Raw genomic sequence first — 24,691 nt, 5'->3', positions numbered from 1 at the left:
CTACATGCTATAACTCTAGTTCAGTTTCTATAATGGTAGTGTACCAAAGCCCTTTGTAGAACCTTGAAAAAAACTTGGGCCCAGACTCTAAAGGACATTTGAGTACCTAACTGATCCTTAAAAGAGATAAAAAATGTATGGATAGGATTTTAGTTCTTGGACACTGACAGATCTTTGTCTACAATATTTCCTAAATGTAAAGAAAACATTTTGCTGGCAAATAAAAGAGCTAAATGTTTCATGAAAAGAGCTGCATACTCTATCTTTCTAAACTGAAATATCTCCTAGACTAAAATATCCTACATAATTTCCTTTCCCTTAAGTAAAGAAGAAGCAAGGAAAACAGACAAACAAACATATACACAAAACACTGTTTCACTATTTGAAGAGAGGTTCCAATGCAAGGCCTGTACTTGCTTTGAGGTAAAAACTGAATCTTCAGTGAATGAGCTCATGAGAAGTTCACTCCTTGAGTTCCTCTGCTAAATAAGATTATGTATTAACGAAATACACCCTTTGTAACAATGACATTCAATGCAAATTAGTTTTAATTTATGGGTTAGTTGATTTATAGACTGTTTTAGCATAACCCACTTAGACTTACAAAAAGTACTTTGCTTTTCTACCCAATGTCTGAAATGATCAAAATAATTTCTTTTTCTTCTGCCACATCTTCATCTTCTGAACATTTTAAAGGGGAGCTTATCACATTCCTTTTTGAACACCTGATAAAACCAGCTGTTGTATATGTAAAACAAGCAGGTAACCTTTTCCCACAAAGTGGTGGACTGCACATGGCAGTTGGGTTGCTTCAGAGCACATAGCAGAGGGTAGAGCTGCTGCTGCAGTGAGTAGGAAGGTTCAGTTTGCTGGGAACATGCTGCTTTGCTGCCTTTTTACTTCAGAGTGATGATTATCGTGGCTCCACCTGCCTACAGCATACAGTATGCACTGTCCAGGATATCAGGTGAATATTTATCAGCAAGAAGGAAGGGTTAGGGGAGAGGTGACAACCTTCTAAGAGATTTTATGTTGTAACCAAAAGAAAAAAAAAAAAAAAGGACACGAAAAGAAGACACAGAACCTTCGTAAGCTACCACATCTTAACGAAGAGCTGCAAGCAGATCTAAATGAAAACCCCAGACCTTGTAATTTCCCCGATCACCGTTGGGAGAGGGGCTTTCTGGTGGACAGAGGTAAAAGCTGGCTTGTGAAATCTGCTGTATTGTCAGAGCTCAGCAAGACAGATCCTAACGCAACTTGGAAAAACGTGCATTCCCTTTGTGGCAATCGGCTGGGGCAGTGGGTCTGGCGGAGAGGCTGCCTCGTTTCGCTGCGCATCGCAGTCACCCGAGCGGGGACTCGTGGATCTGTCTCCTGCTTATCCATACCCGAGCTGAGCACGGATCCCGGGCTCCGCCTTGGACGTGCCTGCGGGAGCGCCCCAGCCTTGGCCCCTAGCACCAGAAACTCAAGGTCACTTCCTTCCAAGCCCCGTGTGCTCAGAGCCGAGCCGGGACGGCTGGCACAACCCACAGCCTGCTGTCACCGTCCCGGCGGAGCGGAGCTCCCCAGCCGGTCTCTAGGGGTGCTCGGTCGGGAGTATCATCGCTACCTGCCCACTGTCAGGAAAGCTCCGCCCCCGACATTTCGGGAGCAGTTTGATATAGGCAGCTCGGGGCAAGCAGCGGGATCCCAGCTCGAAGCATCTGCCTGTGCACGGAGCCCCTGACCCCTCCTTGGCCGCTCCTCGCTGAGCAGGACCCGAGCCGGCCGGTGGCCGGGGAGGACCCGCGCCGCTGCGGGCTCAACGCACCGCTGTCCCCCGCTCCGCAGTCCCTGCGACAGCTTCTCTGGGGGGGAGACAAGGACCTCTCCCACAAGGACCTCGCCCACAAGGACCTCCGAAGAGGCGGGATTTCTCCGGGAAGAGGAAACGGGATTTTGTTGTGTGACTTGGAGATGAGACAGGTATCTAGTGTGGGGTTGCTCCTTGGGCTCATGGCTCTCCCAGCGGCGCTAGGAGAGAGAAGCTCAGAAAGCCCTCCAAAACACAACCAGACCAGCTTTGAGATCGTCTCTTTCAAATGGGATCACGTCAAGGACCCTTATGTCATTGTTCTCTGGATCCTTGTGGCCAGCTTGGCCAAAATTGGTGAGTCCCACGTTATATATTAATTAATGCATACGTCCTCCTCCTTCCCCTTTTTCCCATCTACCACCACTGTAAATGAAGAAAGTTTATCATAAGTCCACTCACCCCTTTGCAGGGGGTTTACTGTACTCTGTTCTGATTTCATAATACTGCCTGAACATAGTGCTTAGCAGTGTAATTTTCACCTTTCCCAGTCGGTGAAATAGTTCATTTAAAATGCCTAGGACTCTGGCTTCTGTATCTGACTCCTTGCAAATCCTTGCATGCTTTGAAACCTTGCATTACTGTTGCTCTCGGGAAAAACTTTTTACAGACATGAAACAAGAATAGAGCCTAACTGCTTATACAATGCCTATTCCAGTTGACAATATGCTATCCTCCTAATTTTAATTGGTAGTTGTATTAGCTATTGTCATCACAAACAAAGAGTGTAAATCCCACGTATGGGCGTAACTTTCTCTGTTTTGCGCAGCATTGTTGAAGTAGTGAAAGAGAATAAGAAAGTTTATTATCAGCTATTATCAGGTCATCTTTTGTAATATAAACCTTAGAATACATATAATTTTCTTCAAGAAAATAGAGTAGTTGAAAAGCAAGGATGTGGACTAATTCAAATGTAGTATGAGTAAATTTATATGAATTGTGTAACTCTTGTGTTCTGAACACTGGAAGAGCTCCAAAAGCAATCTTATACTAACAGTGTTATTTGCTGAACTCGAAAAGTGGCTAATTGGAACGTATTTTATTTACATGATGCTGTTATCTTCAGTCATAGAATCATAGACTATCTGGAGTTGGAAGCGACCCACAAGGATCATTAACTCCAACTCTTGGCTCCACACATTACTACCTAAAATTTAAACCATATGTCTGAGAGTGGTGTCCGTCAGGCTTGGTGCTGTGACCACTCCCCTGGGAAACCTGTTCCAGTGCCCATCCACACTCACACCTGTTTCTAATATCCAGTCTGAATATCCCCTCATGCAGTTTCATGTCATTCTGTTGGGTCCAATCACTGGTCAAAGGCCATTTATCTTTTGTATCTAAAACTAGACCACTGTCAGTTTGGCTGATACTTTCACTGTCATTTTCAAGTTTCAGTAAATCATTCCTAAAATAATTCTCAACTCAGAAGGCAAGATCAGCTGAAAATCATGCTAATTTATTGTACTTGTATTGTTAATACTAATCTGAGATACCAGAATTATATACCATGGATTTTGCAAATCACACAGAATGAAAGATATAAACAGGTCAGGTATGCTGTAGAGCATAAGCTAAATGCAGTCAGGCTTGGATAGAAAATGCTGTGTCCACATCCAAATAAACCCAAAAGAAACTTTTTTAAAAATGAAGAGAAAGTCTATTGTTAAGCATTTTTTTAGTGATACTTGCATCTTAGGTTTCTGTTGCTTACCCATATACACATAAGCCAAATATCCTCATTTGAATCACTGTTGAATTACACCTATGGAATATTACAGATGATTGCTACATTATCTAGATTACATAAAAATACAGCTTTGATTTAATCGACTCTGACTGATTGGTTATATCAAGTAGAAAACTGGGGGTACCAGATACAGGAAAAACTAGTGACATTGTTGAGTCACTGTAAATTTGTGCTAATTAAGCTAATACACAGGTTGTTTGTTTGAACCTTCTTTTTGAGATACTCTTCTAAATTAGCGTTTGCTCTCTGTGTCATTAATGCTTTGCTGCATTCTATATGTAACAAAGTTATACAGAATAACATTAGTCCTGCACAGCTGTAGCAATTTTGTGGCAGAAACCCAATGCAGCTAACAGGACTGTAAGATTGTTCTATATTTAAATTGCAATGGCCTGGATTATGATTAGCCTGGATTAAGATGAGCCATTTTACTGTGAAATCCTCAGTATACCTATAAGTGCTTGATAAAGCACTAAGTGTTCTTGGAGTTCAGGAGCTGAATGTTGCTGGTTTTATTTTTAAATTATTTGCATTTATTTCGCAGTTACACAGAGCATGTTATTTACTAGTAAGTACTGTATCCATCATTTTCCCTCCCCAAGCTCTCAAGCCTCATACTCTTTTTTTTTTTTTTTTTTTTTCTTCACATATGTAATTACAAGTCTGTACAGCCTTGTACATTGTCTCTGAAGAAGCAGTGGACAACTGCTGTATTCCACTGAGGGCCTATGAATGACCCTGATTTCCCCCCCAGTCACAAATAAGATACAGATGATCAGAAATGTACACTCACTGCTCAACAGCTGATTGATGCAGAACGTATAAAGTTGTTCATATAAGTCAATGAGAAAGGGAAATCAAATTCTGTTGGCCTTCTACCTGTCTGGGTGTGTCAAGGATTCTAGAAAGTATGCCAGAAATCTATCAGAAGATTTTGAAGGTCAAAAATGTTATGCAGGACCAAGAAGATCTATAAATTTAAATAGCAGACAGAAAAGAACTGGGGAAGAAAATATAGAATGTCTTCCTCTATGTCTCTTGATTTGTTACCTGAAGGAGGGCAAACGTAGTGGAGTTAAAATGCTGTTTTTGTTCTGGATATTTCAGTAGGGGGAGTAGTTCTTATACATGAAAGCTCACATCTCCATGGCTACAGAGGACGAGAGAGATACATTACTGGTGGAGTGCTGACTGGCAATTGGGTTAGCACAAAGTCTTCTGGGAATTGCAAACTGGGGGTGAAAGGAATATGAGAATACTTTGCCTTCGTTTGCATTACAATAATCTCAAATTTTCTGTTTCTTTTGTTTCATTTTCCCTAAAAGGAATGGTTCACTTTATAATGCTATAAGGCTTGATGGAGGGCTCCTTTAATAATAAATACTTGTGGCTCTTCTGGGACTTGTTATTCCTGTGCTGTACAGGAAGTAAATTTAGTGCTGTCAAAGTGTTCTGCATCAGAAACTATTTTATGTGAAATCTCATAAGCATATCAACTACACAAAAAGGTCCTGAGTGTTCTGGGTTTGGTGTGAAAGATGTATTCTTGTTTCCCTTTTTATAATTTTCATGTGAAGAATGAATCTTAAGTATTGCCACAAATAAAACTGGAAGAACAGTCTTCATACTGTTGGCTTTCATGCACTATAGGAAATCAACTAATTTTTGTGTTACTAGTACAAAACTTCTGATATATCACATTGTACTGTTTTGCATATTATAATTGATTTGATTTGACCATCTTCATTAGAAATGTTACAAGACTATTCTAAGGTACACAGTGTTCCACCTAATTATCTTTATTTCCTCTTGATAGGCTTTCTTATCACTACAAATGAGTATCCTTATGGGATAAGGCCAATAAACAACTCAAATCTGTAAAGCTAAGTCTGAAAAATATCTTATCTTCATGAAGAAGGTACATGAGGTTCATCTGAGAACCCTCCCAGTGGACTTCTTCCACTAGGCGTCCACATACTTGTACCTCAGTTCTCCAAATGGAACAAGCAATAGTAATAAAAGAAAACCATACACACATAGGTACATGTATGTGTTCATATTATAGACTAGGTTTTTTCCTACTGTAACTATGATGTTACGGAATGTAAGACTCTTTTAATTGACATACTTTTCAGTATAGTTCTAATTTAAGGTTAAAGACATATACTGACCAGCCTTGCACATGCTTTCTTAGTTCTCTTCATGTACTCTCCTACTTCTTGTACTCTCCTACTTCTTTATATCTTAGTAGGTCTTTGGTAGATTACTTCAAAATTACTTGAAAATAATCATTTAATAAACAGAAACATAAAAGATACCTTAATATACCTTAATCCACGGTTATTTGGAAAAAAATAAGCGGGGGGGGGGGGGGGGGGGGAGGGAGGAGGTATGTTATAGCTGGGGATAGCAACCACATGCTACTAATGCTAGTATTTTCAAAATGCTAGGAGGTAGAGAGAAAGTGTATTTATAATACATTTATATATAAATGTGTATTTATATTATTTATATTTATATTTCATTGGTGGTTAGGTTAGGTAACTTATAAAACTCATGGTTTATATCCTTTGGACTACTATAATATTTTTCCAAAGAACAGTTAATTGTTTATCCCAGAATAATAACAATTTAAAAAACCCAAAACATATAAAACTGAATAACAATTCATAAAACTGAATAACAGCATTTGCTGCCTTCACCTCTGCCACCTAGACTATGGACCTCACTGGTCTAATCAGGACAGGTCTGCACAAAGAAACATCATCTCTTTGTTCATCACTGTAATTATCTCTGGCCATTTTGGTAAGCTTAAGCTAATTGCTACTGTGAAAATGCTGTTTCAATTTTTCTTCATCACTCTGTCTCATGTTTGCACAACTAGCAGTACCCATCTGAGAGATAGAGTGGTCTCGCTATGGCATCTGCCAGCTCCCTTAGAGTTCTTGGGTGAATCCCATCAGGGCCCCTCCCCTTGGGATCCTGAACTTCACCATCTCATAGTCACTGCAGCCAAGGCAGCACTTGACCTTGAAATTTCCCAAAAGTTGCTTGTTGTTGAGTAGTCCAGCAAAGCACTTCTCATTGGCTTCTGTATCACTTGGAGAGGAAGCTATCATCAAAGTACCGTCGGAAACTCCTGGTTTGCTATGGCACCCTCCAACACTCCACTCATCCTTCCTATTTTGGAGTTAGTTTTTCTGCCCATTTAGCCCCCTGAACTTGATCAATGTGGATCAAATAAGTAAAAATGCTCCAGTTTCTGCATGTCCTGGTCCCTTTGTATGTTTCACACTTAACCTGAGAAAGAAGTATTTTGATAACACCAACATTTCTGTGGAGAATTTTAAGCATGTTGGGATGGGCTAGGGAAGAAACTGTGAAATGCAGGTCTAACAACCCACCTAATTAAAACTCCCGGGGCAACATTTTCTTTGAAGAAATCAATATTCTTACCTCTAAAGCAAATTGTCAAAACAAAAGCCCATTTGACTCTGAATTTCTCCTCCTGGCTATTTAGTGGAAGGGAAAAGTTCATTTACTTAGATAAAGCGATTTATGGTATTCTTTTAATTAAATCAAAAACATGAAAATAGGTCCTCCATTGGCAATTCTGTGTGCTCATCTCTTGTAAATACAATTTTTTAGGAAGAAATGTTAAAGTTTGCTTAACAGAACTTTATTGTAAATATTTAGAAGAAAATGGAGTGAGAGACTCAAATAGTGAGGATATTGCAGAACTCTGCAAAGCACAGATTACTGGCCTTGTCATGATTGCAGAGCTTTTTAAAAGCTGTTTTGTAAGCAAGTGATAATATGAGAAAGGACTTTGCATTCTGACTAGGAAGACTGATCTTGGCTGCTTTCCCCCATATCCAGAAAAAGCACTCTAGGAACCTTCTGGTTTGCTTGTGACCTGCTGTGGCACCCTCCAACACCCCACTCATAATTTCTATTTTGGAGCTAGTATTTCTGTCTATTTAGCCCCCTGAGCTTGCTCAATGTGGATCAGATAAGCAAGTGTGAGAAATGGTGGGAGAGTGGATGACTTTGAACAGGAATGAGGAAGTAAGGCTACCTTCCCCCGTATCCAGAAAAACATAGCAAGGAAAAATATAACTTCTAGTGTATGGATTGCTTTATTGTGATCTCAGTAGAAGTTGAAATAGGTTGTCATACTTTTAAAGGAAGCACATAAATTTTCTTCCTGGATATACCCTTTCATTAGCTATCTTAATATGGCAAAGCAATTAGATAGAAATATTATAAATTTGTGCTGGCAACGGTGTCAAATAACTGGGATGCCTTCAATTAAGTAAGATGCTCTACTTCCTCTTGCAATGTTCTGTTTAGAATGCATGTGAGCTAAAAATTAAGTAGTGTAAAATCCCTTCTAAGGAATTACCCTTTTTACACAACATTTCAGGTGGCTGAAAAGAACATTTCCATCATAGAATAATAGCTTAGCATTTCTAGTTCTAAGAACAATTGTGTAAGCCATGATTTGTAAATGGATGCCTATTTCCACATTTTTTTCCATTTTACACTTGTACCTTATTAATCTTTTTCCTGTCCTTTTTGCCTCCCTGAAACACACATCCTTCTTCCTCCTCCCCCCTCTTTCCCTCTCCCTCTCCTCTAAGTGTTGTGAGTCTCATGTCTTAATTATTTAGAGTAAGGAAGAAGATAACAGAACAGTATAATTCGACAAGATTCAGATTACATCTCCCGAATAGCAAATGTACAGTGGCAACTTGTATGAGTTACATAAGAAAACAATGTCATTTTGAGAATGACCCTGAACCGAATACAGTTCAGGCATGCATACCTAAGAAAAGACCTCTGCCATCAATTACTTTCAAGCATCTGTGTGCAAAGTGCTTTGCATTCTCTGTGGAACAATGGAATCCTTTTAATACCGTAGTTTTAGGTTTGTTGAAACCATTGATTTACTGTCTTCGGAGCTATGGCCACTTATTGCTAAGGGTGGTCTACCAAACCCCAAAGCAATTGTAAATCTCTCGTGGTAATGCAGCAGACCATAGGCCTGCAAGTGTTAACTGCAAGTAGCAAGCCCTTTTAGATATACAAAAATTCTTCATGTGAAAGGCTTTGTGAGGTCACCTTTGTTTTTTTTTTTTTTTTTTTTTTTGTAGTTTAGTGTGTTAGAGATGCTTAGTAGGGAAGCTGATATTGAAAATCCTCATTTATTATGATTTATGATTTATTTACTACTTGGATCCAGCAGTAAGTGGTATTTCCAGTTTTGAGTCATATCACCAGAAGACTGTCAGAAGTCAGTGAGTTTCATCACCACAACTGAGACACAACACTTCTTTTCCCCCTATTTTAATTACTATGTTTTAATTACTGTGAAGTAATGGGATAATTGATAACTGAGTTGTTCTTTCTATTGCAAGGTGAAGTGCTGTGTCCAAATTATTGAAGACTTTTTTTTTTTTTTTTTTTTTTTCAGCAGATTGTGGTTTTGCTCATCTTTCTCTAGTAGTTCAGTTAAATTACTGTCCCAAAGAACTAAGGGCTCTAATTATTATTTATCTATTTAGGAATTAGCACCCATTTAGAATTACTGTCTTTTAAAAGTCTTTTTAAACTGCGGAGCATGGTTGGTTGGCTGTTTTGTAATAATTTGATTCCTTTTGTAAAACAGCTTACAGAGTGTTCACCCCCATGAAAGAAGTGACTTGATACCCAGCTGGCTGCTATGTAAAGCACTGTAAAGTCATAAATACTGAAATTACAGGCTGACAAGAAAGAGCCAAGATGGAATGCAAGACCTCAGGTGGAAACACTTTTAATTAAGATACGAATATATAATATTTGTTCGTGGAAGAAGAAAGCTGAAGATATTCTGAAAGGTCTGTGCAAAAGCAGGGTTTTTAAATAGATGAGTCTGTGGGTTTTCTCCTTCCAATACCTGAAAATAGAAGTAGTCATTCTACATTCACTAATAGAACACTGTGGGAGAAGGGGCAGGATGGAAGCTACAGATGAGAGTGCTATTATGTACGTTGCATAAAAGTGATGGAATTAGATTTTGAAGGGGGAGAGTTGGGCTGCTATTCAGAAGCAAGTCAGCAGGCTGGAGATAATGGGCTGACAGGAGTCTCATGCGGTTCAACATAAAGAATTGCAAACAACCACAGGCACCATTATGAGCTGGGAGACACCCAGCTGGAAAACAGCTTGGAAGAAAAGGACCTGGACACCAAGCTGAACAAGAGCTGGCAATGTGCACTTGCCACAAAGGAGGCAAAGTGCTGGAAGCAGGTCAAAGGAGGTGATACTTCCCCTCTACTCAGCACTAGTGAAGGTACCCCACAAGTACTCTGTACTTGGCTCTCCAGTAAGAAAGAGATGGATGAATATTAGAGAGAGTCCAACGCAGAGTGGGACCACAAAGATGATCAAGGAACTGGATCATCTCTCCTATAAGGAAAGGTGGAGAGAGCTAGGACTATTTAGTCTAGAAAATAGAAGGCTCAGGGGGCATCTTGTCATCATATATAAAGATCTGAAGAGAGGGTGAAATGAGGACAGAGCCAGGCTCTCTACAGTGGTGTCTAGTGACAGTACTAGAGATAATGGGCACAGACTGGAAAACAAGAGGTTCTGTCTAAACATGAGGAAGCATTTCTTTACTGTGCATTGAAAGACTGAGTAATGGCAGAAGTTCCCAGACAGGTTGTGAGTCTCTGTCCTTGGAGCTATTCAAGTCATCTGGACATGGTCCTGGGGAAGCAGCTCCAGGTGGTCTTGCTTGAGCAGAGGGATTGAACCAGATGACCTTCAGAGATCCTTCCAAGTTTAACCATTCTGTGATTCTCTGAGGGAACATGAAAAAGAGTAGAAAATACACACAACTTTATATTCAATGTCTAACAAATTAGCATATTAATTATTTTCTTAATTTATAATTTATGTTCTTTGTTATCATAAAGAAGATAAGTATTTGGCTGTAGTCCAGAAGGTTTTCTGTTAATGTTTTTCACTCATTGAAAGGATGTTTTTATACTGCCTGACATTTCTATAAATATGTCTATTAGTCATAGCCTCTTACCAGGAATTGGCAATATATTATTGTTTTAGACTCTGCTCTATAGGGCTCCAAGAGGGCAGCTTCTTCTTTTGGAAAATCTGTCTTTGGGGGGACTTATTCAGTGTCTCTACGTGTTTGCCTGTGGATTGCAGTATATCTTAGAGGATACTACATTTTAGAGGCGTAAAATGAACATGCATAGCAAAGCTTATTTTTTCCCAACAAGACATTTAATAGGTTAAATGAATAGGCAACATCACTCTGTTCTTTTCAGTGCTATGCTAAGTATTCCTTCAAATCAGAGAGCTACCTTTCTATCTGTTTCCAATAATCTTACAGATCTTAATTTTACCTGGGCCTTTTAAAGTGGGATTGTACATGTATACTTGCCAGTTGGTGCATTGCCGCTCATTTGTGCATGATTATATCTAACAGTTGTTGTTTTTTGTTTGTTTGTTGTTAATTATGGTGCAGCATAATTTTTTCCATAGTCACAGAAAATTTAAAGTGTTTTTCTATTTTAATATCTACTTTTATTCTACTTCTGTGTTCCACAACTTCTCATGTAGCAAACTCTTACAATTCAAGACAAGAAGAGTGAAAGACGTAAAACAAGGAAGATGGCAGCTCACTCAGGTCATTTGTTTGGGTGGTTGTCTAGCATCCACAACACAACCTGAAACTCATGCCCTGAAATTTTGGAAACTAACATTGCTGCGATGAGGTAAAAGTGTCTGGAAACAGAGGAATCATTTTAAAAAAAAAAAAAAAAAAAAAAAAAAAAAAAGCACTCCTCATTCTTCCAATAGCTCTATTAGAAATAAAAACCACAGCAAATCCCGAAACAACACCTTTTTTTTTTTTTTTTTCCTTCACAGTCTGATAAATATGGCATTAAAGTCAATCATTGATAGATTTCTTGTAATTCACCTCGCCCACACCCACACAAGTTAATTCAATCAACTTTCAGACACTCTCTGGTCTCAGATGAGGTTATTACACTTCACATGAGAGTCTAAAAAAAGAGCTGTCACATTCATCACAGAGTGAATGGGAGTGGCAATTCATTAGTACATAATACATTAATCTTATTTACAACCTTATGTTCCTAACTGTTTCAGTAACAGAAGTACATTTTGTTTTCATGTCTTGAATGTTTGTACTGAAGAAAAAGGTAATTAAGTGAAAAGATAAAGCTTTTTACTCTGAGATAAAACTATTCATTCTAAGCACTCAATAAAACATCTTACTGCTTCAGTCTTTCCTAAGGAATACAACACAGTTTACCTTACTAAAAAGTGTAGTTTCCAAGGCATGTTCACTTGAATAATGCTGCTGATGTTTGAAAGTATGAGGATGTAAAAACAGCATGAGGAAGTATGAAGTTTCCTTCTGCTTATTGTGATTTAGAAGGAAAGATTAAAACCACTCCAAGGTAAACCTTAGAATTATAGGTAGAAATGCAACTTTTGTATGAAACTCTTATGTCAGGAAAGACCTACCTAAAAGTAAGGATGAATGTTCTATAGCTATATTTTTCCATTACTACCTTGTGTAGCATGCACATAATTGAGGAACCTGAACTGTTGAAAAGTAGACAAGTAGAATCTTGTCTATATGTGCATGTGCTAAATGTTTTATGCATGTTGTCCACTGATGTAGTACAACAGTCAACAGTCACTACTAAGAGTGCTCACACTGTGGTCCCTAAAACAAAGTGTCTCTAACTAGGGGTTGAAAGAAGCTTGGTAAACAGCTCCATAATTTGGGAACTGCTTATCAGTTAGGAATATGACTAAAAACATGACATTTTATTTATCATTCAGTACAGTTTATGTCAATAGGCAGTGTTTTCTCCTAAAACTGATTCCAGCATTAGGAAAAAAATAATCTCCTCTAGAAAAGCTGAGATCTACCAAATTCACAACACATATAAAAAACATATGTAAATTTCTGAAATTATACCTGAGTCATAATCATGAAACTCTTGTTTTATTGAGCTGTTGGAATCTTTCCTCCAATATAAGACTGGCCTTTGAAGCCTTGCTGGGTCCACAGTAGAGTGTTTGCTTTCAGTGGAAACTAGCCAGGCATATTTTCTTTACCTTTCTCAGATCAAGTTTATTTTCAGTTTTAAAGACAAGCTTCTTGATATATGTGTTTTTTTATTTTATTTTATTTTTCTTTTTTCGTGGTCATCTGTACTAAATGTGGGTATCCTTAATTTTATTTAGTTTTCTAATGTAACCAGGAATACTTCTACTGTAACCCCATGTTATTCCAGTTGTACTAATTATAACCTTGCCATGGTGAAATGTGAGGGGCAGGAAGCAAGGTAATCTACCAGGGCTCAAAGAAAGGTGCTTACTTATTCTATGATTTGGAGCACTCTTCATAGCTATTCCCCTTAGCCCTTGGTCTTTAATTATGTCCTTCATGTCTTTCCTAACAGGCAGCATGCCATGCCCTGCAAGATGCAGTGCTGGAGAAGAACAGTAAGTCCCTATATTAGGAGCAGTGCTGGGGAAGTACAGGAAGTCACAGAATCATGGAATCTTTAAGTTTAGAAAAGACCTCCAAGATCATCTCATCCAACCAATTGTCTACTAACATCATCCAGTAAACCATGTACCTAAACACCACATCCAATCTTTCCTTAAACACCCCACAGGACTCCACCACCTCCCTGGGCAACTCGTTCCAATACCTGACCACTCTTTCCTAGAAGAAATGTCTGCTAATTTCAAAAATAAACCTCCCCCAGCACAACTTGAGGCCATTCCCTCTTGTCCTATTGCTAGTTATCTGTGAGAAGAGGCCGACCTCCAGATTCACACAACTTCCTTTCAGGTACTTGTAGAGAGCAATGAGGTCTACCCTGAGCATCCTCTTCTCCAGACTAAACAACCCCAGTTCCTTCAGCCATTCCTCATGGGACTTGTGTTCCAGACCCTTCACCAGCTTTGTAGGCCTTCTCTGGACGTGATCCAGGGCCTCAATGTCCTTCTTGTAGTGAGGAGCCCAAAACTGAACACAGTACTCAAGGTGTGGCCTCACCAGAGCAGAGTACAGGGGGGTGATCATCTCCCTAGTCCTTCCAGCTACACTGCTTCTGATCCAAGCCGGGATGCTGTTGGCCTTCTTGGCCACCTGGGCACACTGCCAGCTCATGTTCTGGTAACCATTGACCAATATCTTTCCAGTCACTCTGCCGCAGGCCTGTAGCACTAGTTGTTATGGCCAAAGTACAGGACCTGGCACTTAGCCATGTTGAACCTCATCCCATTGGCCTCTGCCCATTGATCCTACCTGTACTGGTCTGTCTGCAGGGCCTTCCTACCCTCTGGCAAAACAACACTTCCCCCCAATTTCATGTCCTCTGCAAACAAACTGAGGGTGCTCTCAATTCCCTCATCCAAATCATCAATAAAGGTATTAAAGAGGATGGGCCACAACACCAACCCCTGGGGAACATCACTCATGACTGGTCACCAGCTGGATTTCACTCCATTCACCACCACTTCCTGGGCCTGGGCATCCAGCCAGTTTTTAACCCAGCAAAGAGTGTACCTGTCCAAGTGTACTATGTCCTTGTATTAGAAGGAAATTTTCAGTGTCAACCTCCAATAGGGATTCATTAAGCTATTTCTTCATCTTCTCCTTTTTCTTGAACAATAGGAGTGAATCAAGGACAACTTTTTCTGTTGTGTGTTCAGGCTTTGGTAATTGTGCAATTTATCTTGACACCAGAACAACCATTTCCGTGTATTACTAGTAATCCATTTCTTTGCAGTTCTTTATCTGTATGAGCAAAAGCTGAAACATTCTCAGATGGAGACCTTTGTTTTAATTCATTTATCATGTTAAAGTAAAGGTCAAAAGGAAACATTTTTCTAAAATTCATAGAGCGAAATGAGTTAACTCAGCATTTCTTGGCATTCATATATTTCAGTCAGTTCTTCCCATGTTACTGGTATATAGTTTGGTATTTGAAAAAATTAAGCTAGAAAAATTGCTTTCATTATCTGTCAGTGAAGGTCATTCTACTTCTGGAGTAATTGCAATATATAACTTTAATAGAAAGTAAATTCTGCTTTGTTTTCTTACTCCAAAAATAGTTTATAAATTTGTAGTGTAAAATCAGCTGGAATGTTAGACCTCAAGCAATCTACTGAGTCAAAACAACCCTATTAGTCAGGTGATTACTGATAATTCTACTTGCAATTATTTCTGACCTGTTTGATTTGTTTGTATATACAGTAACTCTAGTATGTAATATTCTTCAGCTGTGTTTCTTTATTGTATTCTGTATGGAATATTGCATACAGAGAGAACATCCTTAACACGGAAAAGTCATAGTAACCCTTAAATGAGATTAGTTTGTGAGGAATACTTACTTGAGCAAGAAGACTGTCTTTAAAACTTAATTCTAAAAGGTTTGCATAGGAAATGCATTTTTATGATACTTTCCCTGTCCTGTTTTATATCATGTACTCAAGGTTTTTCTAATGTGTACTTTGCTCTCGTTTTGAAATATTATTTTTGACTGTTCCCATTTATCATTTAGTGCCAATCTGTTCCATAAGGGCCAAATGCTACCACGGTTGCACTGCAGTGGGACTGTTCCTTAAAAAAAAAAAAAGACTATTTGGCATAATTATGATAATCTGTACCTGACTGCTTAAACTTCATTATGTTCTAAGTGCTTATAGAGGTAATGGTTGCTTACTCACACACTTCTTTGAATTTGACTTGGGGCTATCTTGTTATGCTATGACCTATCAGCTCAGGAACCTTGACCTGCATGTTGGTTGCACTTTTAATTGCTAATGTATTTTGGTAATTGTTCACGCACAGAGAACAGAGACCTAAAATCTCCTATTTAATGAGCTCATTACAATGCTATACACTTTTAAAATGTTAGTCATTACATATATGACAAATAAAGCTTTCAGGGGCTGGATAAAACCAAACTCAAACCAGTTTATCTAAACAAGTTAAATATGAAGGACTTTGTGTCCTGCTTAGGAAAAATATGTCCAGGATCAAGTAGGAAAAGTATTAATACTCATGTTCATGTAGTGTATTTTAAGACAGCATCCAAGGACCTTTATCAAAAATGGCTTTTACTACTTATTACTTGATACACAGATATTATAAAATATCACTGAAGTATTTCAATAACTTTTTCAATTTTTGGCTAAATTTGATAAAAACCTAAGTATTGTCTTTTTTCTTTAAGTACTTTCTACTACCTGCATACAAACAATTCAAAAATTGATGAAAACTACCATGTTGAGAGCTCCACAGAACAGAACCTGAAAAACTATAAAACATGCTATCAGTCATCTGACCAGGAAAATAATACTGAGCGTACTCTGTTGACAAAGATTAAAAAGGCAATTACAAGTAATAATGATCAGCTTCAGCTATGTGGAGTCTGCTCAGACATTTCCTGGACAGACGAAAAAGGCAGTTCCTTTATGCTTTGAATCCTTGTTTGAACTTAACCACTCTCAGAACACAATGAAAGACCTCTTTTTTTTTTTTTCTTTTTTTTTTCTTTCTTGATGTAGGCCTTAAATTTATCTAGTAATAAGACAATAGATAGACGAGTAACAGGGTGAGTAAAGGAATCATAGAATATCCAGAGCTGGAAGGGACCCACAAGGTCATGAAGTCCAGCTCCTGGATCCTCAGACGACCACACAAAAAATCAGACTTTGCCTGAGAGCGTTATCCAAACACTTCTTGGTGCTGTGACCACCTCCTTGGGGAGCCTGTTCTAGCGCTCGTCCACCCTCTCGGTGAAGAACCTTCTCGTGATATCCAGCTATCCAGCCTGGCCCTCCCCTTTTGCAGCTTCAAGCCATTCCCTCAGGTCCTATCAGTGGTCACCAGAAGGAAGAGATCAGCTCCTGCCTCTCCACTCCGCCTTGTGAGGAAGCTGTAGACTGCAATGAGGTCTCCCCTCAGTGTCCTCCAGGCTGAAAAACCAAGTGACTACAACTGCTCTTTATATGTTCTCCCCTCCTTCACCATCTTTGTAGCTCTCCTTTGGACACTCTCTAACAGTTTTATATCTTTTCTATACTGTGGCAGCCAAAACTGCATGCAGTCCTCAACGTGAGGCCACACCAGCATAGAGTATAGCAGGACAATCATTTCCCTTGACTGTCTAGCAATGCCATGTTTGTTGCACCCCAGATTGGCCTTCCTAGTTGACAAGGCCAGGACAAGATAAAGTATGAAACTATAAGGAGGTTATTTGTAGAAGTCACTAGAGTTCATTTTATTTTATTTTATTTTATTTTATTTTATTTTATTTTATTTTATTTTATTTTATTTTATTTTATTTTACTTTACTTTATTTTACTTTACTTTATTTTACTTTATTTTATTTATGTTTTATTACCACTGCACAAAGAGGTGAAGTGTCCTGCTGAAGGCTTCTAATGACATGTTTTCTTAGGCATCATCTAATGCAGATCTCATTACTGAACTAGAAAAAATATATTATCTTTAGAAAGGGAGAAGTGAATAAAATACAGTAATACCAAGGGCAGTTTTACTCAATGACTAATGACAAGGATTTCTACATGAGCTTGTGAATGAGGATGAGAGGGGTACAGATGTGTATGAAGTGACGAACATAGGATGACTGTGAGTCACCAATGTGATAATGAATCCGGGATATAGCTGACTATACCTGTGATAGCAAATTATCAATGCCATTGAATCTGCTCCTACCGTGACTATACAAAATGCTGTCTGTATTTCTGATGATTCTGAGTCTGCAGAGGTGAACTCATATTGAAATAGGCAGAGAGAGCTGAAGCAGAAACTAAAAATAAGTGGCTTAGTTTAACAAAGACAAGCAACAGAAAGAGAACATGTTTATATCCGTATATATATAACAAGAAATGAAGAACTTAACACCAGGGAAAGAAATGTTTAATAAAAATGATATAATTGTCACAAGGGCTAACGGATATAAAATTGCTGTGAATATTCTTCTAGAAATCAGGGTAAAGTCTCTAATTATGAGGTGAGGGCTGCTGGTATGCCTTTGCATAGGCTTAAGTGGAGCAAAAATCTCTGAAATAAGGATCTTCAAATGTAGTGTATTGAAGGCCTGGCTACATGATCAAATAGCTCTTTTAGTTCTTATGGTCATAATTAAAATTCCTAGATCCTCTGTGCAGGCTACATAAGCCAGAGAGTTAGCAGGGATGAATGATCTTTAGGGATGGCAAAACAGTTTCTTCTCGAAAACATATGCTCGAGATTATATTTTAGACAGTGTGCCCATTCCCTAGTCAAGGAGTCCAAACATAGTAAGGACAGACCAAGACTTTCCAGAATCTTGATCAGTTCACTACCTAGTATTTGATTGTACTTTGTGAAATTACATAGGCAAAGTAAAGTAGATTATTCCATGTGTGCTATTGGAATAAATTTCAGATTTCTGACATTATTTATTTTATTTTATTTTATTTTATTTTATTTTATTTTATTTTATTTTATTTTATTTTATTTTATTTTATTTTATTTTATTTTAAACTTGTATCTGCAGAAGACAGTGCTGAAAAAGCTGCAGGAAGGGTACAGCTAGACAGTTTTTAAATAGAATTCTCACTTCATAAGAGTAAGGAAAATATGAATAGGTAGATAAGGTAGTAACTGATTTTTTCTATTTATTTATTTTTGCTAGGCAGAGTCCAACTGCTAGAAGATGTTTAGAAGAAAGATTTCCCTTTGGGTAGAATATTCCTTTGTGGGATTTCTTCATACCTTATGGAGCTTCTCTATGATGCTGTTGCAGGAACCTTATTATTTACTGCCTTGGAAATCCTATTGAATGCATTTCTGTAAAGTAGATGTAAAGAAAAATTACAAAAAAGTTGCAGCAGTTTGCTCTTACTTCAGTCAATGGCAGGGGTTCTCACAAGCTGCAGAGAATCAAGTCTTGGATCTCAAATTAGAGGCACCTGTGTCATGATCTCCTATGATAATCTGATATAAGTGAAAATAAAAAAGTCAAAACTGAAAAATACAGCAATAACACAATAGCAGTGTATATTTGACCCACTGGCAAAAGCATAGCTGGTAGACCTGTCAGTATTAGTGGTAATGTGCTGACGTGTGTTTGCAAATTGATTTCTACAATTTAGCAGGAACTTTAGAAAGCATGAGGCTGAAAATATTGGCTTAAAACCTGTTTATAATCTAAGTTCTTCTGTGATTCTTTGGATTTTATTTAAAGATGTATTAAAACAAAGAAACATTTAAGCAGAGAATTACTAGTATTATTATAAATAATTTCTTGATTTTTCTGAATTATATGGTACTTAGTGTTCGCATGCAGTATACATGTATTTTGTGTTTGGCTGGGATCCTGTTACTATCAGAAATCTTTTTCTCAATGTCTTCAAGGCCTTGGCTTTATACTAATAAAGCTGAGGTAGTGTTGGAGCAGCCATATAAATCCAGAAATTTAACATTGTATTAAACAGGTAGTTTCAGCCTTTTGTTTTTGCAGCACTATATTTTCAGAAGGTGATAAATCTATCTTCAGTCATTCATTCCATCTGGAAAAAAAACGCCAAAAATCTAGAATCAAGTCATTGAAATGTTTCTCTTGATAAACAAAATACAGTATTCAGGAAAAGAACAGGTCTGTTAGAGATAATTTGGAAAGAAATACGAGAAGAAACTACTTTAAAAATTTGTTAGTGGGTCTACAAAAATTAAGTGACTTGAGCATGAATTGTATGGTTGTTTTTTATTATTATTATTATTATTATTATTATTATTATTATTATTATTATTATTATTATTATTATTATTATTATTATTATTATATTTGTAATTCATATTTAACCACTCCTTTCTAAATTAGATACCAGTCATTTCATTTAGTGTATAAGAAAAGGGTTATTCCACTGAATCAAGTTCTCCAAAGCAATCTCAGACTACCTTAGAAAGCAACAGGTAGTTCACTGAATCTCATAAATTCTACTGCGGGATTTAATTTAAGTTACTGCATTCTTAACAGGTGGTAAAGATAAACTTATTTCTTAAAGTATGGTGACGTTGGTAGTAGGGTGATGGTTGAAACAGATGATTTGAAGATCTTTTCCAACCTTAATGAGTCTATTATTCTATGAAAAGAAACTGGATCCAGACAGCAAATCATAGCCTGTTAATTTGTTTTGTCTTTCTCATTAGACATTTAAAACAGCCCCTTTCTTTTCATGGATCTCAAAGGAAGTGTCAGGAAATTTTTATTTTTATTTTTTTTTTTCCCCAGGAAGTTTATACTATGCAATTGTTACTTTGTAGAAAGCTTCTGCTTCAGTGATGTTCAGCTTGAATTTAAACACAGTTTACTCATTAGTCAGTCCAATCCATTTTCAAACCAGGTTTAGCACATACTGAATGAAAGGCATATGTTTAATTATTTTTTTTTTTTCATTAAATACTGTGCCTTGACTAATGTAGTTTAATCCTAAATTATAAATTTTAAAATTTCTGGGAAATAAGAAGACTGTCCTGTGGATTGATATTTCTTTTACACCATGGACTGTATGCAGTTTTTCTTTGTTTCTTTGCTCTTGTGCTTGCCTCATTAAAAGATATTCATGTACTTTTCAGTTTTAACAGCAGTGAAAATAGGCTTAATTTCACCTCTATGTCCCTTACAGAGTAGTTTATCTGAGCAGCACTGCATGTTATCCTTCCTGATGTTTGTGATTTCTTTCAGAACAGTAGAATCAAAACAAACTGCACAATCTTTATTGAATATAATTTATGCACATAGCCAGCAAAGAAAAATAAATGCAAATATGATCTAAATTCTAGTTGCACCCTTGCCTTAAGCTATTTCATTGAATTGCATCAATTGTGGTATTTTTCTTTTACATGTTTCTAACTTAGAGACACTATGATTCTGCTAATCTGACTGAATACGACTTGCCTGCAGAGTTAGGTAGACATTTACTATAAAATAAGCATGGTCTAATGATCAGAATCTGCTTGGGCAAAATGTAAAGAGAAGGCACTTTTTTTTTTCTCTTGTATTTGCCTATGCTAGAACCTTGTTTCATACAATAACTTCCACATAACTTTCCAGAGCCTGCATTCCTCAACTAACAGAGTAGAAGAAGAATTTACTGCTGGTAATACTTAAATCTTGTACAGATCATCAGCTGATTGGTGTTAAGGAGAGCACAGAAGGATGTGACAATTGATGTATCTGATTCATGGGACCACGCATCTTCTAGGAGGAGACAGTGATATAAGCAAAATATAGTTAGCTTCTCAGTGCTCACTGAGAGAAGCTGGTTCTTGATAGTAAAGGTGAGGATTCTGGAGAATTATTTTTTAGCTGAACAATGGCTTTTTCTCAATGTCTTGTTCTGAAATATCTTCATAGTTTTATTCTGAATTTTAACTTCAAATTCTTTTAGTTATATTTTATCTGCTAATGTAGGAGTAGGAAAACAGGCTATGTTTAGTAAGACTAGCTCAGTGACATTTATTTTCAGGGTTAAGGATATAATGAGGCTATAAATGAATTGGTAATTCACTGACAGGAAATTCAAGGAATCGAGAATAACCAGTAGTAAAGACATTTGAAAAGTTAGATGTTACAATTTATACATCCAGAATAGTGGCTAGTTTGGATTTTTTTTCTTTCTTTTTTTTTTTTTTTTTAAAAAACCTAAGTCAAACCACAGTGTTTGTGTCTGTGGGGTGTTATTTAGCTGTTGATTACATGATCCAACTTATTCCAAAAATCGGCATGGGTTAGCAAACTTCAATGAACACTGCTTGCTTCCATGCGTGATTGCTGTTTTCGTAAGTCCACTCTCCACCTCTGTTCTAACATGGTTTAGTTTTCAAGTCTTGTCTATGAACACATTGGAAAACTAAAAAAATAATGCTCATATTGGTGGGAATGCTGGTGTAGGCAGGCTGCTGTTGTTTTTCCTTTCATGTTTTCTTTTCTGATGAGTCCATGGAAGTTATACAGGTATGAGGAACTATCTTATTCTGGTACAACTATAGTATGGGCATTGCTTCTAACATTGTGTAGATGCAGCCAAGATGAAGACAAACAGTTAAAGAATGGGGACTTTAAAAAGCACTGAAAGGTAACTAGCAAATGTTTCACTAGGACAAATACTTGGATAGGAGACTCTGAGGGAAAACAACAGTCTTTCATTGAATTAACCTGGTCTAAGACCTCTGCATAAGCATGGGAAAGATTTTTCTGCTATACCTCAAGACGCTGGAAAGCTTAATGAGTGCTTCTTGTCCAAACTAATTTGAGCCAATTTGCGTTAACATTGTAAATGCTTCAACACAGTTCTAAGCCAATGCTTAAGCCAGGAGAAACTTAGTGGGCTTTGGTGGAATTCTCCTCCTAAATTGAAAAACATATCTTTGACACAAAACCATATAAGTAAACTCTCATTTATTAGGTGAATATCACAAAGTGCCAGGGTTCAGACCATCTGGGTCACAACAACATTTTTTTCCTTTTACCTGATACCTAACAAATGTCCTATAAGAAACATGTTATCATATGAAGAACACGAATTACCTGTGTTTCTGTCATTTTGAACACCTTAAAAATTCCTTCTGTTTCAACCTTGTCATCTTTTTGTCTTTTTAGATTTACACTCTATTTTTTTCTCTGCCTCTAATTATTGGCTAGTTTAGTAATCTTACCATGCATACATGTAAATAAGATAAAATATTACATATTAAAATATTACATGTTTTTCTTTAATAAATACCTTATACTGTCCATCTCCTTTATTACTAGATCTGTCATACTACTGTAAGATAGTTTTTATGACACTGTTTATACAAAATTGTTTGTTGCAGAATAAGGCACCACTAAACCACAGTTACTTCAGCAAAGTCTCTGAATTAACTGAACTCCTTACTAGGGAGATCTTGAGGTAAAGGTTCAAAAGTGATCTCCCATGTTATCAGCTCCGTTCTTCTCCTGCTGCAGGCTACATATTCTTCAGAAATTTGAAAAGTGTTGTCTTTAAACTAATTCTACTTTTGGCTTCCTCCTCTTTCCAGTCCCAACAAATCTGACAGTACATTGATCATTTTTAAAGATGGATATTGGGATATCAGATGTATGTTTTTAGGTATAGGAATAAACCATGAAGTCATACACTTCCAGCACTTTTACCATTTATTTTCAGTCTTGCTTAACTGTTTTGCAAAGAGCATCATCTTTCCCTAAACAGATCTTTCATGGAGAAGATAATCCCACAGAAGAAATAAATGTTGTGGAATGCCGTTTTCACATAAGTTGAAATATGTATTAAAAATGTCTGCTGGACAAAATCTGAAAACCAACTTTTTTACTTTATTTTCCAGGTAGATGGGTTCTGGATTCTGACACTGGCTGTACCCCATGTATTACGTGCATGCTTTGGGGTCTAATAACAATGAAAACAGGAAGTTTGTGTGAAATCAAAATTATCAGCTAGTAACAGTTGTTCATGCAAATTGTTTCTTCTTTCCAGTTCTGACACACTGTTTTCCTTTTTTATTGCAGTTTTCCACTTGTCCCACAAAGTCACTCGGGTGGTTCCAGAGAGTGCTCTGCTGATTGTTCTTGGTATCGCCCTTGGTGGCATTGTATGGGCAGCAGACCACATTGCCTCTTTTACCCTTACACCTGAGGTATTTTTCTTCTATCTGCTGCCCCCCATTGTTCTGGATGCTGGATATTTTATGCCAAATAGGTTGTTCTTTGGAAATCTTGGTTCCATCCTTTTGTATGCTGTCATTGGGACAGTCTGGAATGCTGCCACAACTGGTTTATCCCTCTACGGTGTCTATCAGACAGGAATAATGGGTAAGTCTGATCTGTTAAGGTACAACTGTGAATATTTATGTATACCAGCTGTTACAATAGTTTGATACCTTGCAATTTATCGACTCTTTTTAGAAGAAAAATCCAATTATTACTGGAGCAATTTGTAATCTTTTTTTTTTTTTTAACCAAATTTCAGAATAATCTGAGATTTCTTCTCTGAAACGATAACTGAAGGGACTTGAACCTGTCTCTCTCACATTTCCCTGCTCTGAATGTCAGCATAGACTCTCAGGATCAAGCTCAGGATTCATCCTCCTAATGGGTGTCCGGACAAAAATATACCCTGAGGGGCTTGTTTCTTTCTGCTGTGGTAGAAACCTTCAAAGTTACTGTGAAATTGAAATGTCTTTTGTCATTCAGATCTAATATTAAGGAAGCACTGGTTGCTGAATGTATATGTATGCATGTCATCTCTATTTGGTATTCTGAGGCTAGAAACAAAGACTTACAGAGCCAAGTAAGATGCATGTAAGATACATTCTGTCTCAATTGTACTACAGAATATAAGGGCATAGAGAGGCCAGAAGAGGCACAGAAGCGTAATTCTTATTCACTTCAGCAGATGTGACATGCACATTAGCTACATACTGCCACTTCAAACAGCAATAACTAACATATGTGTTTTGCATGTGTTTTGAAATAGGCATCCTATGTATGGTTTGTTTGTTTTTTAGTTTCTGTACAGAAGAAGCTCAAGAGCCCTTCCAAGACAAAATGCTCTTAGGTCAGTGAGTTCCTGAACGTACTTACAGAATACAGAATACTTACAGAGTGTTGCCAAGAGCAGCATAAATATAGTGCTCCTGTGCCTGTGCATTTTGCTCATCTGTTCTTGGCAACCAGTTCTGAGATCCTAGACTGAGAGAGTGGCCCCAAGATGTCAAGGTGTGTGTTTTATTATATGACAGGCTCAACAACCAATCATGGAGCTACTCTCTAACCACAACTGTGTAAAAATGATTCCGTGCCTTAAATGTTAGAGGTTGCAGATGTTGCAGAGAAGAACATTCAGTCATGAAGAACAAAGATATTATTGGATTATTACAGAAGAAAATAGTAGAGTTTTGCCCCACTTTCCAGCCTGAAAAACTGCCCCTAGCATCAAGC

The 24,691-nt window shown here is 37.5% G+C and overlaps 1 protein-coding gene across 2 annotated transcripts in view; it reads left to right on the top strand.

Annotated features, from left to right (window-relative positions):
* Positions 1 to 1,396: 1,396 nt before the first annotated feature.
* The window catches only part of SLC9A3 (solute carrier family 9 member A3), a 49,003-nt gene continuing 25,708 nt past the window's right edge, over positions 1,397 to 24,691 (top strand). Inside the window, exons 1-2 of one of the 2 annotated variants that reach the window (XM_005017359.6) lie at positions 1,397 to 2,155; positions 23,261 to 23,563. In XM_005017359.6, coding sequence (XP_005017416.5) covers positions 1,963 to 2,155; positions 23,261 to 23,563 — 496 coding nt within the window. In that variant the 5' untranslated portion in view covers positions 1,397 to 1,962. The remainder of the gene's footprint in view (positions 2,156 to 23,260; positions 23,564 to 24,691) is intronic. The other variant, XM_072033358.1, reaches the window with a different exon arrangement.

This window comes from Anas platyrhynchos, chromosome 2, assembly GCF_047663525.1.
Source record: "Anas platyrhynchos isolate ZD024472 breed Pekin duck chromosome 2, IASCAAS_PekinDuck_T2T, whole genome shotgun sequence".
Classification (NCBI taxonomy): Eukaryota; Metazoa; Chordata; class Aves; order Anseriformes; family Anatidae; genus Anas; species Anas platyrhynchos.
This window is presented reverse-complemented; position numbering and strand designations above follow the sequence as displayed.